This window comes from Crocuta crocuta, unplaced genomic scaffold, assembly GCF_008692635.1.
Source record: "Crocuta crocuta isolate KB4526 unplaced genomic scaffold, BGI_CrCroc_1.0 scaffold29, whole genome shotgun sequence".
Classification (NCBI taxonomy): domain Eukaryota; kingdom Metazoa; phylum Chordata; class Mammalia; order Carnivora; family Hyaenidae; genus Crocuta; species Crocuta crocuta.
In genome coordinates this window covers 3192142-3207201 of record NW_027533280.1, presented here as the reverse complement: position 1 = coordinate 3207201, position 15060 = coordinate 3192142, and the positions used below count along the sequence as shown (strand labels likewise).

Here is a 15060-nt window from a genome sequence, read left to right as displayed (position 1 = left end):
TTTATTTATTCCCAGCCCTTTCTCATCCTGGTCCTAACGCAGGTGTGATTTTCACTTAACTGTCTCTTGGTGCAGTTCAGCGTCCACAGCCTTTTCTTACTTTACAGTATTCAGGTTTTTTTCTACCAGGACACAGTTAACAACCCATAAAAGTCTCCGCTTAAGTAAGAAGTCCGTTTCTGTGAACTGTCACCCAGACACATGCAACACCAGACCGTGTGTCTCATATCCAAGTTTATTGAAGTGGTAGATTTCCCATCAGGACACAAACACGAGCAAACGAACCAGAGGCACCTTGTCCCTCTAACCACTGGACAGCATCTCCCTTTTAATGACAAAAGCAAACAGAGGTGGGGAGCAGCTTTCTTCTCCGAAGTCTCTAACTGCTCAGCCTTCACACTAGTGTCAACAAGAGAGGAATGCATCGTAGCACACATGCCTTTCCTTTTTCTTAGTAAGACTGCTTTGCTCAGTCCCGCCCTGGCTAATCCCTTTCTTCCCACTACTGGAAACTCAGATATTAACCAAAATTTGTGAGTCTCTTTGCCTGGTGCTTTTCCGCTAAAGCTTGGCTGAAAGATGAATCGGTCCCTTGGAATGTAAGTGACCTTCTGGCTACTTTAATGATGCCTGGCCTCCCTTCAGGGGCAATAACTCCCCTCCAGTCACTTAGCTGGTCTCACCAGCTGGAGTCCACCTACAGGCTAGATACCCATCCCCTGCCAGGAGCTGAGAACCATCCATGTCTCAGGCAGGTGAGGGAAAGAGGTCAGTGAATCACAGGTGCTGATGCACATCTCTGTGGCTTCAAATCTACTTGGCAGAAGGTGTGGACAATTTTGCCGTCTTCAGTCCTGTGAGCATCAGAGAGCGAGCAGAAGTTTCAGAAGCTTTGCTCTCCTTTCCAAGATTCCTCTGCCGGCGCTCTGCAACCAGGCGCCAGCCCACTCTGCCCACACCACTTCTCTAAGTCTGATTCTCTGAATCTGGAAGTGCCAGGAAACCACAGGCCAAGTCTAATGACGGTATTCTGTGCACCCAGCCACCCATTTCTCCAGAGACATTGGTTCTCGGTGACAGTCTCTTTTCTTGGCTTCACTATTTAGCGAGAAGCTGGGGTCAGATAAGATGGGTTCCATGGCTCACTGGACTTGGCCATTAAAGTGTCTGGAACACTCCTCGTCGTACTGAGATCCCCTGTGAGCTCCATGCTTGTGCTCTGGTTATTATCTGGCTCTTGTGGTGTCTTCTTCTGCAGACAGCGGTTAATCAGGGTGGAGAAGAAGTTGGGAAAAGACGGGCTGGAGAAGTAGTACACCAAAGGGTCCAGCATGCTGTTCATGTAGGTGAAGCTGAGGGTGATGAAAAACGCCAGGTCAACTGAGCGATAGACATCACAGTTCTTCGTACCCTTGGTGTGCAAGAGCCAGAAAATGCGTATGCGCACAGCCACGCTGGGCAGGAAGCAGATGATGAAGACAATGGTCACCACCATGATGAAGTTGATGGCCCTCTTGATCTTGGCGTGTCTGTCCATTTGTCGCTGGCGCAGGCTCCAGATGATTCTGGCCGAGCAGAACAGGATGATGCTCAGGGGCAAGACAAACTCCAGGAGGAACATGGCATCGTGCCACCGGAAGGTATGGCAGATGCTAAAGCTGCTGCACAAATTCGCATCTCGATTCCTGACCATCTTTTTGTGCAGGAGGTGGCCCGTCAGGCCAATGGTGACCCCCCACAGGAGGCAGGAGATGATGGCCGCTGTCCGATTGGAGATCTTGTTCAGAGCATGGTGGGGATGGACCACCCGGAAATACCTGTCCACGGCCACCACGGTGAGGAAGATGATGCTGCCCTGGCGGTTCATGGCCAACATGAAGAGCATCAGCCGGCAAGGGATGTCCCCAAACCTCCAGTCCCACTTCCTCACATAGTTGTCCGTCAAGAACGGCAGGCAGATGATCAGGAGAAAGTCAGCCACGGCCAAGTTGAACAGGAAGATCCGGCTGGATTTCCAGGACTTGAGGTGGAAGCAGAAAATCCACAGGGCAAGGCCATTGCCCAGGAGCCCGAACACAAACTCCAGCCCCAGCACCGGCGGCAGCACATTGGCAATGAAGTCGTCCCGAAACACACAGCAGTTCTTCTTGTCTATTTCCAAGAAATGATTCTGCTGCTGGTACAGGTTCATGAGTAGAGCGAGTCCGTCCTAGGGAGCGCCTCACCTAGCGAATGCTCAAGGAAAGAGGTGTGTGTCTGAGTGGCGAATGTGAGGTTCAGCGCCCGCCTTTATGTCATGTCAGGGTGTTGAAACAGATGACTGAATGGTTACCAGGAAACTACGAAATCGCTTAAAAAAAAAAAGGTTAAAAAAAAAGCCAGCAAGGCTATTATGCAATCTGCTGTTTGCATAAACAAGTAATAAAAATCCCCTGGGCAGACAGGAACCCACAGTTTCCTAAATGTAAAGGATAAGTTTAGGCAAGTCAACTGCCATTTGTGAATTACTGACACGTGGAAGACATCCCTTTGGAAGGCTGTGTGCCTACATACCAAGTACTTAGCAGGAGAGAATTAATTCACCAGCAGGTTGTTGGCTTACATAATGAACAAAACAACAGTGGAAATAATAATGTCCTGTACTAAGCAGCTTGGTTTTCCAGAAACATTATGAATGAGTATGGAGGGGGGGTTGGTGGCGCAGCGCTTGGGTGGCTCAGTCGGTTGGGTTCCGGACGGTTGGGTTCCGGACTTTGGCTCAGGTCATGATCTCTCCATTTGTGAGTTCAAGCCCCATGTCAGGCTCTGTGCTGACAGCTCAGAGCCTGGAGCCTGCTTTGGATTCTGTGTCTCCCTCTCTCTCTGCCCCTCCCCAACTCGTGCTCTGTCTATCTGTCTCTCTCAAAAATAAACAAACATTAAAAAAAAATGAATGAGTATGAAGCTTTAGCATGAGTGTGATTTAAGAAACAGTAGCATGCTGGGGCATGCTCCGTCAGCTAAGCATCCAACTCTTGGTTTTGGCTCAGGTGATGATCTCATGGCTTGTGGGTTCAAGTCCCACGTCAGGCTCTGTGCTGATAGTGCAGAGCCTGCTTAGGATTCTCTCTCTGCCCCTCCCCTGCTCCCCTGCTCTCTGTCTCTCAAAATAAATAAATAAAGTAAAAAAAAAGAAGAAGAAGAAAAGAAAAGAAACAGCAGCTTGCATATAATTTCTTTGGAAACACCAAGAAGACCGTAATTGTCTATTGTATGAGGACAGATGTGTTGCTTTTTATGTTTCCATGCCATCCTCTCTGTACAAACACGGATTGCTTTTCCACACCAGAACTTCGTAATTAATCTCTAGTTAGAAGCGGGGGGGGGGGGGGGAGATACTTGAGAACAGCATACGATTTCATAAGATGTTTGAAAACTTGAACCCAGTTTGGATTGCAAGTGATATGTTATAATAAGCTGTAGTTTTTGTTTGTGTTAGGTTTTGATAGGCTTTTGTGCTCAAGTAAGTGATTCATTTTTAAGTTCATGATTTTTAGAAATCAGTAAGTGTTATTTTTTAGAGTTTTAGATTCACAGCAAAACTGAGCGGAAAGTGCAGAGATTTCCTGTATCCCCCTGTCTCCACACATGCACACCCTCCCCTTACTAAGGGCATGATATGTTTTTGAATGTTTTTATTTAGTTCTGAGAGAGAGAGAGAGAGAGACAGTGTGAGCATAGGAAGAAGAGAGAGAGAGGGAGATATAGAATCTGAAGCAGGCTCCAGGCTCTGAGCTGGCTGTCAGCACAGAACCCAATGCGGGTCTTGAACCCACGAACCGTGAGATCATGACCTGAGTCAAAGTCGGACGCTTAACCGACTGAGCCACCCAGGCGCCCTGGGGCATGATATTTTAAAAGCCCCCCTTTTTGGAAAATTAAATGTACAGCAATGGGACCTAAAAGGACTTTGAACTTTGCCTCATAGCAGGTCATCATTTCACACATCATTTCTTTGCATTTTAGTCTAATTGAGTAAAGCCTTACGGAACATTTCTACCCTTTTTTTTTCACTTCTACCCTTTAATATTTTGGTTATGATTCTTGCTGTACAAGAGATTCTAAACTGTGCTGCTTCTCTTTGAGTTAAAAATAGGAAATTCGTGGGGCACCTGGGTGGCTCAGTCTGTTGAGTGTCTGACTTTGCTTCAGGTCATGATCTCACCATTTCTGAGTTTGAGCCCCATATCAGGCTCTGTGCTGGCAGCTCAGAGCCTGGAGCCTACCTCAGTTTATGTGTTTCCTTCCCTCTCTGCCCCTCCCCCACTCATAATCTCTCTCTCTCTCTCTCTCTCTCTCTGTCTCTCAAAAATAAATAACATTAAAAAATAGGAAATTCCTTTCTTTAGATGCATACCTAGTATCAGTAAAAGGGATGGATTTGTAGACTCTTCACAGTAAATTGGAGTCAGGAGGGTCTAATATTAGATTCCCATAGGAACCAGAGGACTGGATGATGAAGATAATGATGAAGAGGATGTTGGCTACACTAATAACAACTATCATAAAGAGAAGTGAAGAAAACAATCGTATTTACAACGATAACCAAAAAGAATAAAATACCCAAGAATAAATTTAACCAAGAAGGTGAAACATCTATACACCAAAAACCGCAAGACCTTTATGAAAGACATTGAAGAAGACACAAATCAGTGGAAAGATATATTCCATGCTCATGGATTGGAAGAATTAATATCGTTAAAATGTTGATGCCACCCAAAGAAATCTACCAATTAATGCAACCCCTATCAAAGTGCCAATAGCATTTTTTGCAAAAATAGAACAAATAATTCTGAAATGTGTATAGAACCACAAAAGGTCCCAAATAGCCAAAACAATATTTTTTAAAAGTTTTTATTTCTTTATTTTGAGAGAGAGAGAGTGAACAAGGCACAGAGGGAGAGAGAGAATCCCAAGCAGGTTCCACGCTGTCAGCGCAGAGCCCAGCTAAGAGCTTGAAACTATGAACTGTGAAATCATGACCTGAGCTGAGATTAAGAGTCAGACACTTGACTGACAAAGCCACACAGGAGCCCCAACACAATCTTGAGAAGAACAAAGCCGGAATGTTTTCACTCCTGATTTCAAACTATACAACAAAGCGATGGTAATCAAAACTGTATGGTATTGGCATAAAAACAGATAGACAAATCAATGGAATGGAATAGAGAGTCCAGAAATAAACCCATGCAAATATGGCCAGTTAATTTATGACAAAAGAACCAAGAATATACAGTGGGGAAAGGACCACCTCTTCAATAAATGCTGTTGGGAAAACTGGACAGCCACATCAAAAGAATGAAACTGGACACAAAAATTAACTTTAAACAGATTAAAGACTTGAATGTATGACCTGAAATCATAAAACTCCTGAGGCTCCTGGGTGGCTCAGTTAGTTGAGCATCTGACTCTTGATTTCAGCTCAGGTCATAATCTGTGGGGTCGAGCCCCAAGCCCAGTTTTACACTGAGCATGGAGCCTACTTGAAATTCTCTCCCTCTCTCTCTCTTTCTCTCTCTCTCCCTCTCTACCCCTTCCCCACTTACTCTCTGAATGAATGAATGAATGAATGAATAATAGAGGTTCTTCATAGACATTTTTCTAAAGAAGAACTATGGATGACAAACAGGTACATGAAAAGATGTTCAACATCGCTAATCAGCAGGGAAATGTAAATCCATATCACGATGAGATATCTCCTCACACCTATTAGAATGGCTATTATCAGGAAGACAAGAAATAACAAGCATTGGTGAAGATGCAGGGAAAGGGGGCCCTTGCACACTGTTGGTGGGAATGTAGATTGGTGCAGCCATTATGGAAAACAGTATGGAAGTTTTTCAAAAAATTAAAAAAATAAATACCATACAATCCAACAATTACACTTCTGGGTATTTATCCAAAGAAAACGAAAACACTAACTTGAAAAGATACCTGTATGCCATGTTCATTGCGGCATTATTCACAATGGCCGACATATGGGAAAAAAACTAAATGTCCATAGACAGATGAATGGATTTTTTAAAAGTGTGTATATAAAAATGAAATATTATTCAACCATAAAAAAGAAGGAAATCTTGCCATTTGCAGCAACATAGATGGACCCTGACAGTATTATGCTAAGGGAAATAAGTCAGATGGAAAAAGGCAAATACTATATGATCTCTCCTGATGTGGATTCATAAAAAAAAAAAAAAAAAAAAAATAAGCTCATAGATACAGAGAACAGATTGGTGGTTGCCAGAGGTGGGGGGGAAGGGTGGGCAAAAATGAGTGAAGGGAACCAAAAAGTACAACCTCCTGTTATAAAATAAATAAATCCTGGGGATGTAATGTACAGGATGTCGGCTATAGCTGATAATACTGTATTGCATATTTGAGAGTTGCTTAGAGAGTACATCTTTTCTTTTTTAATTAAAAAAAGAGTTTAAAGAGAGAGAGGGAGACACAGAATATGGAGCAGGCTCCAGGCTCTGAGCCATCAGCACAGAACCCAACATGGGACTTGAACTCACAAACCGTGAGATCATGACCTGAGCTGGAGTCAGTTGCTTAACCACTGGCCGCCCAGGTACCCCAGTAAATCTTTTTTTTTTTTTAACTTTTTTTAATTTAAAGTTTCTTTATTTTGAGAGAGAGAAAGAGACTAAGGGAGCATGAGTGGGGGAGGAGCAAAGAGAGTAGGCGAGAGAATCCCAAGCAGGCTCCACGCTGACACAGCACAGAGCCCATTGCAGGGCTCAAACTCGTGAACTGTGAGGTCATGACCTGAGCAAAAGTCAAGAGTTGGGCACTGAACCAACTGAGCTACCCAGCTACCCCTAGAGAGTAAATCTTAAAAGTCATCATCACAAGAAAAAAGTTCCATAACTATGTATGATGACAGTTAACGGAACTCATTGTGGTGATCATTTTGCAATATACACAAATATCGAATGATTATGTTGTGCACCTGAAACCCAATATAATGTAGTATGTCATTTATTCCTCGATTAAAAAAATAAAAAGGAAAGGTGATGATGTTGACATCTATGTTACAGATCGCTTCCAATATGCTGGGCTCCGCATGCAATGCTTTAAATACATGATGGTGTTTTACCGTGACTGCAGTCCACAGAATAGGGAACATTACTGATTCTGATTTCCAAATGAGGACAGTGAAGCTCAGAGAGGTTGGAAATATTTAATGCCACCCCAGCTAAGAAGAGCAGAGCTCTGGGTTTGAATCTGTCACTGGCCTCAAAGCCTGTGCCCCCACCATGAAACTACACTGTCTCTTACTATATTATTGCCTCGTTTGTAAGGCTGCAGTGGATTGAGGTCATATTATATGGGCGTGTTAAGGCTCCAGTGCGATGGTTGGTATTTACTTCCTGTCCTTGCTGCCTGTGAATATCCTGCTTCCTTCTGGGATGAATGTAGATTTGTTGGGGATATTCATAAAGGACCTTCATTAACTTTCTTCTCTAACAGCCAGAAAAACCAGCTATTAACAATAGTTATTTATTTCTGGGAGCTGAAATTTACTAGGACCTTCTCTTCCTAAGTTTTATAATTTTATAGTATTTGTGTTTTGGGAGACGACTGGGTGGTTCAGTAGGTTGAGCGTCTGGTTCTTGGTTTCGGCTCAGGTCATGATCTCACTGTCGTGGGATCGGACCCCGTGTTGGGCTCTGAGCAAACAGCACAGAGCCTGCTTGGGATTCTCTCTCTCTCTCTCTCTCTCTCTCTCTCCCCATCTCTCTCTCCCTGCCCCTCCCCCTCGCTCTCTCTTTGTCTCTCAAAAATAAACATTAAAAAATAATATTTATGCTTAAAAAAAACAATAGTCATGGATAAAATTATGAGAGAGCAACAAATACTGTGAAGTGTGAAAGAAGAGAAAAGCCGGGGCCCTAGATGCTCAGTCTGGCACTGTCATCAACTACCACGAGTTTCTCTGAGTTTCTCACCCTCTTACCCTCTGAGTTTCTTCATATATAAATTGAGGGATTAGACAATCTTCCCGCTCATTCTATAATTGTAACACAAAGTTCACAAGGACTCAGACCGAATATAAATTCCGGCCTCCCTGGATTCCCGTGTCTGCTGTGGAATTTCCGGTCTTCCTGCTGTGCCGTGGGCATGTTCTGTCTTGTTCGTGTTCTTCTTTTATGTATTTATATTTTTTCTTACTAGCACATGAGTTGTACAGAAACTTGCGATAATGAATCACTTCACCAGCTAAGGCAGTGATTCTGCTGAGTTTTGTGGAAACTCCACTTAAAATATATGACTTTCACAACTAACTTGAATCTTTATGCCTAGTTATCATAGCTTGCAAATGTGCCTTTGAACTGGACCGAACTATGTTTTTTTTAAGTGAAAATGATAATAGCGAGGGGCACCTGGCTGGCTCAGTCAGTGGGGCGTGGTGTGAGACTCTTGATATTGGGGTTGTGAGTTCAAGCCCCGTGTTGGGTGTGGGGATTACTTAAGTATAAAATCTTAAAAGAAATCGCTATCATTTATCACCTGCCTGCTCTGCTCCAGGCATCGTGCTAAGAGATACGCGACCCCATTTAATCCTCACGAAAACCTTATGAATGATGTGCTAGGATTATCGTCACCATCAGCTCCATATTACCGATTAGAAAACCAAGGCTTAGATTAAGTAATCCACTGTCTGTATTCAGACTTAGCTGAGATCTCTGTTTTAGTCATCTATTGCTGTGTGGCAAACAACCACAAAATTCAGTGACTTAAAGCAACCACTGTTGTATTACCGCTCCTGGTCCAATGAGTTGACTGGGCTCAGCTGGCTAGTTCTTGCCTGGGGGGCAGCTAGGCTTAAGCAGAATCCTGGGAGCCCTGGCCTTCCCTCCCTTTCTATACAGTCCTGTGGCATCTCCACACAGCCTCTTTGTGTGTTCTTTCCACAGGGTAGGCTAGACTTCTTATGAGGCTACTCGAGGCTTCCAAAGAGCAGACAAGGAGACCTTCTTACTTCCTGGCTCAGAACACTCAAGAACATCACCATCCCCACGTGCTGGAGGTTAAAATGAGTCACAGGGCCAGTCCGTATTCCATGGGGAGGGGTCACATGCGGGTGAGAGTGCAGGAAGCATAGCTCACTGGGGACATTGTGGGAGATTCCCCCCGCAGATAGTAAATAACGCTGAGCTGGGACACTCGGCTGGTGGGAAACAAGAGACGCCTGGACCACTAAGGAAGATGAAGGCGAAACTGAGAAGTAGTAAAGAGAGAGGAAGCTGGTCGTATGGGCTGACGGGGACATATAAAAAGAAAAAAGAAGAGTATTGCAGAGTTTTCAAACATAGTGTTCAATTTCATGGGAAAAAAACCTCCAGGGCAAATCAGAATAATCAAATAATCTGTAAAAGAAGAAAAATGTTGAACTGAACTTCCCAATTCAAATACTCTACAGTCATCAAGACAGCATGTGCTTCTGGCCTAAGAAGAGACATGTAGCTGGGTGGGGCATAGTGGAGGGTCCAGAAATCAGCTTTTGCATTTATGGTCAGCTGATTTTCAGCAAGGTTCTACAATAAACCAGTGGGGAAAAGAACAGTCTTTTCAAGCAGTTCTGGCTGGGGCAACTGAAGAGCCACATGCAAAAGAATGAAGTCCGATTCCTTCTTCGCCCTTGACACAGAAATTAACTCAAAATGGATGACAGTCCGAAATGTAAGATAAAAACTCTTAGAAGAAAACCGAAGAGTGAGTCTTCATGATCTTGTCTTAGGCAAAGCCTTCCTCGGTGCAACACCAAACACACCAGCACCAACAACAAAATTGATGATTGGACTCCGTGGCTTTAAAAGCGTAAGCCTGGGGCCACCTGGTGTCTCAACTGGTTGAGCATCTGCCTTCAGCTCAGGTCATGATCTCACAGTTCATGAGCCCCGCACCGGGCTCTCTGAGCAGAGCCTGCTTCAGATCCTCTGTCCTCCTCTCTCTCTCCCCTGCCACACTCACGCTCTCTCTCTCTCTCTTAAAAATAAATATATAGGGGCGCCTGAGTGGCTCAGTCTGTTAAGTGCCCAACTTTGGCTCAGGTCATGATCTCACGGTTCCTGGGTTCCAGCCCCGCATCAGGCTCTGTGCTGACAGCTCAGAGCTTAGAGCCTGTTTCGGATTCTGTGTCTCCCTCTCTCTCTGACCCTCCCCTGCTCACGCTGTGTGTGTGTCTCTTTCAGAAATATAAATAAATAAGTAAACAAACAAACAAACAAACTTTAAAAAAAAAAGAATGGCTGACATGCTCAACATCTGAAAAAAAAAAATAAATAAAAGAATAAGCCTTGGGGCACCCGGGTGGTTTAATCACTAGAGCTTGTGAGTCTTGATCTCTAGGTTGTGGGTTAAGCTCCACATTGGATATAGAGATTACTTAAAAATAATAAAAAATTGGAGCGCGTGGGTGGCTCTGTCAGCTGAGTGTCCAATTTTGGCTCAGGTCACAATCTCACAGCTCATGGGTTCGAGCCCCACATTGGGCTCTGTGCTGACAGCTCAGAGCCTGGAGCATGTTTCAGATTCTGGGTCTCCTTCTCTCTCTGCCCCTCCCTAACTTGTGCTCTGTCTCTTAAAAATAAATAAACGTTTAAAAAATTAAAAAATAAGAATAATAAAAGATCTTAAAAAAAAAAAAAAAGCTTGAGGTTCCTGTGTGGCTCAGTGGTTAAGCATATGACTTCAGCTCGGGTCATGATCTCACAGTTTATGAGTTTGAGCCCTGAGTTGGGCTTTGTGCTGAGAGCTCAGAGCCTGGAGCCTGCTTCGGATTCTGAGTCTCTCTCTCTCTCTCTTTGCCCCTCTCCTGCTTGTACTCTGTCTCTCACTCTCAAAAATAAATAAACATTAAAAACATTTTTTAATAAGTAAATAAATTTTTAAAACTCATTCATCTTTTTTTTAATTTAAAAATTTTTTTAATTTTTAAGTTGAGCCCAGCATGGGGCTCGAACTCACAACCCTGAGATGAAGAGTCACATGCACTACTGACTGAGCCAGCCAGGCACCGCCATTTGTGTTCTTTACAAAACAAAAGGCTCTTTTTTTTTTTTTTTTTTTTTTTTGGAAAAGAAAAAAATTTTTTTTAAAAAAAAAAAGGTTTTTTTTTTTTTTTTTTTTTTTTTTAGGAGAGAAGATAAAAATGTTTATTAAACAAACAAAACAAACGAAGGCCTATTGGCAAAAATGTGGAAGAAAGCTTTGTCATACACTGTTGGTGGGAGTGTAATCTGGTTCAACTTTTTGTTAGGCAATCTGGTGGTATCTAGCAAGATTTTAATGAAAGCTCCTATAAAAAGAGCTAATGCCAGATAATAGCAAGAGCTAAAAGAGAGAGTGTTTACTCTTACTTGGAGCACTATTCTGAGTGTGTCATACATCAAACTCACTTAGTATTCAAAACAAACCTATGGGGCAGGTACAACTCTTACCCTATTTTATGGACAAAGAAAGTAAAGCATTGAGACATTAAGTAACTTGTCCGAGGCCACCCAGCTAGTAAGTGAAGGAGATAGGATTTGAACCCAGGTCTTTCTTCTCTGGCGTCTATGCTGTCAGCCACGATGTGGACTGTCCCACCCAGTGTGCCTGTCCTTTGACCCAATACTTCCATGTCTCAGAATCTCCCAAAAACTCTAGCACATGTGCTCAAAGATACATCATTCAGAATACCATAGCATGGTGGCAGTAGGGGAAAATGGGAAACACTTAAATGTCCATTAAAAGGCCATTGGTTAAATAAACTATATGTGGTTTGTTTATATGAAGAAATGGAGTTAAAAACAGGATTTATCTCTGTTCTGATGTGGGAAGCTTTCATGACAAAAATAACTTGCAGAACTGTCTATTTGTGTATCATGCTTCAGCAAAACCAAGCAAGATTTGTTATTTGTGTGCAAGTGTGTGGCTACCCCAAATATTAGTCATCACCTCTAGAAAATGAGATTAAGGGGAACAATGGAAGGAAGACTTTTACTTTTCACTTGATATATTTGTGTGTTCTTTGAATTTTGGACAAAAACCTATGTACCTTCAATAATTAAAAAGATTTAATTCTTTTTCATTAAAAGAAATGACTCTGAGAGGTTATTCAAGAATATTCCATCAGGAAGAGTTGTGAATAGGGGCACCTGGGTGACTCAGTTGGTTAAGCATCTGACTCTTGGTTTCCACTCAGGTCGTAATCTCATGGTTCATGTTTATGATTCAAACCCCATGTGGGGCTTTTTGCTGTCATCATGGAGCCTGCTTGGGATTCTCTCTCTCTCTGCCCTTCCCAGGCTCGTGCTCGCTCTCTCTCTCTCTCTCCCCCCCTTCTCTCTCCCTTTCTCTCCCTGTCTCTCTCTCAAATAAATAAATAAACTTTAAAAAAAGTTATGAACAGACCTTCTCTGTCTCCTCAGTGGATCTCATGGCTGGACCTCTCACCAGGGTCCCTCCCCAACCTGCCCCGAACCCTGAGGACTTTTCATTCCCGTCTCATTGACCTTCCTGAAACTTCCTAACAAGCTGCTTTCTCACCACACCCTCTCTCCTTGGGATACCTTTCCTCATTGAGTCATCTGCTTGCCTCCTTTACATCCTTCAGGACTAAGTTCAGAGTCACTTTCCCTGAGAAGCCCTCTCCAACCCCCAGGCCAGATTGAAAGCCCCTGGGCTCTCCTGCAGAGCCCTGAGTGTACCTCTTACACCCAGTTTCCCTGAATGGTTGTTTGGTTCTTCTCCCTGGATTCTACAATACAACCCACTGGGTCAGGGACTGTGTTTTCCATTTGTGTTTCTGCTGTGCCTCGTACAGAGCTGATGCCTAATAAATACTCCTTGAAAGGGAGTGAATGAGTGAGTGAATGAATGAATGCATGAGTCTTTACAAGGGACAAAATATTAACCCCTTCCCACCCCTACTGGATCATCACTGGGGAAGGTGAATATAGTTAGGTCCATATGTGAGCCCATCTGTCTGTTCTACTCCAGGTCAACCTCTGTGTGTGTGTGTGTGTGTGTGTGTGTGTGTGTGTGTGTATGTGTGTGCGTGTGCGTGTGCATATACGCATAAATACATATATAAAATTTAGGGCCCCAACGCCATGGATGAGCTCAAAAGGGTCCTGTGTTTACTCAAACAACGCTATAATCCACTTTCTGACAATTTCTGAAGAACACCTGATAAGATTTCTTTTTCATTACATTCTGTGAATTTACAAAGGGCAGTAAAATCAGAGTCTAGACTGTGTTTGGGTTTTTAATTTCCTTTATTTTTATTTGTTATTGCTGTTTTTCAGTGAGAACCTCTGCCTACCATGAGCTGCTGGAGTTTTCAGACTTTTTTTCCTTGGAGGGTAAAGTCTTCTGAGTCTTTTAACTAACACTGGCTCATACCCAGGATGCAGACTTTCTTTCGGAACCATTTTTATTGAGCTGAAGCAACCAAGAGCAGCCCAGGAAAGAATTATAAGTAGGGATAGAATTAGAAGCAGAAGTGTGGGCTTTCACAGATTTCTTTCAGGAGGGTATATNAATAGGGGCACCTGGGTGACTCAGTTGGTTAAGCATCTGACTCTTGGTTTCCACTCAGGTCGTAATCTCATGGTTCATGTTTATGATTCAAACCCCATGTGGGGCTTTTTGCTGTCATCATGGAGCCTGCTTGGGATTCTCTCTCTCTCTGCCCTTCCCAGGCTCGTGCTCGCTCTCTCTCTCTCTCTCCCCCCCTTCTCTCTCCCTTTCTCTCCCTGTCTCTCTCTCAAATAAATAAATAAACTTTAAAAAAAGTTATGAACAGACCTTCTCTGTCTCCTCAGTGGATCTCATGGCTGGACCTCTCACCAGGGTCCCTCCCCAACCTGCCCCGAACCCTGAGGACTTTTCATTCCCGTCTCATTGACCTTCCTGAAACTTCCTAACAAGCTGCTTTCTCACCACACCCTCTCTCCTTGGGATACCTTTCCTCATTGAGTCATCTGCTTGCCTCCTTTACATCCTTCAGGACTAAGTTCAGAGTCACTTTCCCTGAGAAGCCCTCTCCAACCCCCAGGCCAGATTGAAAGCCCCTGGGCTCTCCTGCAGAGCCCTGAGTGTACCTCTTACACCCAGTTTCCCTGAATGGTTGTTTGGTTCTTCTCCCTGGATTCTACAATACAACCCACTGGGTCAGGGACTGTGTTTTCCATTTGTGTTTCTGCTGTGCCTCGTACAGAGCTGATGCCTAATAAATACTCCTTGAAAGGGAGTGAATGAGTGAGTGAATGAATGAATGCATGAGTCTTTACAAGGGACAAAATATTAACCCCTTCCCACCCCTACTGGATCATCACTGGGGAAGGTGAATATAGTTAGGTCCATATGTGAGCCCATCTGTCTGTTCTACTCCAGGTCAACCTCTGTGTGTGTGTGTGTGTGTGTGTGTGTGTGTGTGTGTGTATGTGTGTGCGTGTGCGTGTGCATATACGCATAAATACATATATAAAATTTAGGGCCCCAACGCCATGGATGAGCTCAAAAGGGTCCTGTGTTTACTCAAACAACGCTATAATCCACTTTCTGACAATTTCTGAAGAACACCTGATAAGATTTCTTTTTCATTACATTCTGTGAATTTACAAAGGGCAGTAAAATCAGAGTCTAGACTGTGTTTGGGTTTTTAATTTCCTTTATTTTTATTTGTTATTGCTGTTTTTCAGTGAGAACCTCTGCCTACCATGAGCTGCTGGAGTTTTCAGACTTTTTTTCCTTGGAGGGTAAAGTCTTCTGAGTCTTTTAACTAACACTGGCTCATACCCAGGATGCAGACTTTCTTTCGGAACCATTTTTATTGAGCTGAAGCAACCAAGAGCAGCCCAGGAAAGAATTATAAGTAGGGATAGAATTAGAAGCAGAAGTGTGGGCTTTCACAGATTTCTTTCAGGAGGGTATATGGTTCTCTGATGCTGGTAAGAATTCTGCTTTGACTCCCCCCACCCCAGGCAGCTGGGGAGGGGGGCAGCTGGGGAGGGGGGAAGCCGGGAA

At 43.6% G+C, this 15060-nt stretch overlaps 1 protein-coding gene across 1 annotated transcript; it reads right to left on the bottom strand.

Moving 5' to 3' along the window:
• Positions 1-219: 219 nt before the first annotated feature.
• HCAR2 (hydroxycarboxylic acid receptor 2) lies at positions 220-2251 on the bottom strand. Its single transcript, XM_077747974.1, has one exon. It carries the CDS (start codon positions 2189-2191, stop codon positions 1103-1105), a length of 1089 nt encoding a protein of 362 aa, XP_077604100.1. The 5' UTR covers positions 2192-2251; the 3' UTR covers positions 220-1102.
• Positions 2252-15060: the final 12809 nt, after the last annotated feature.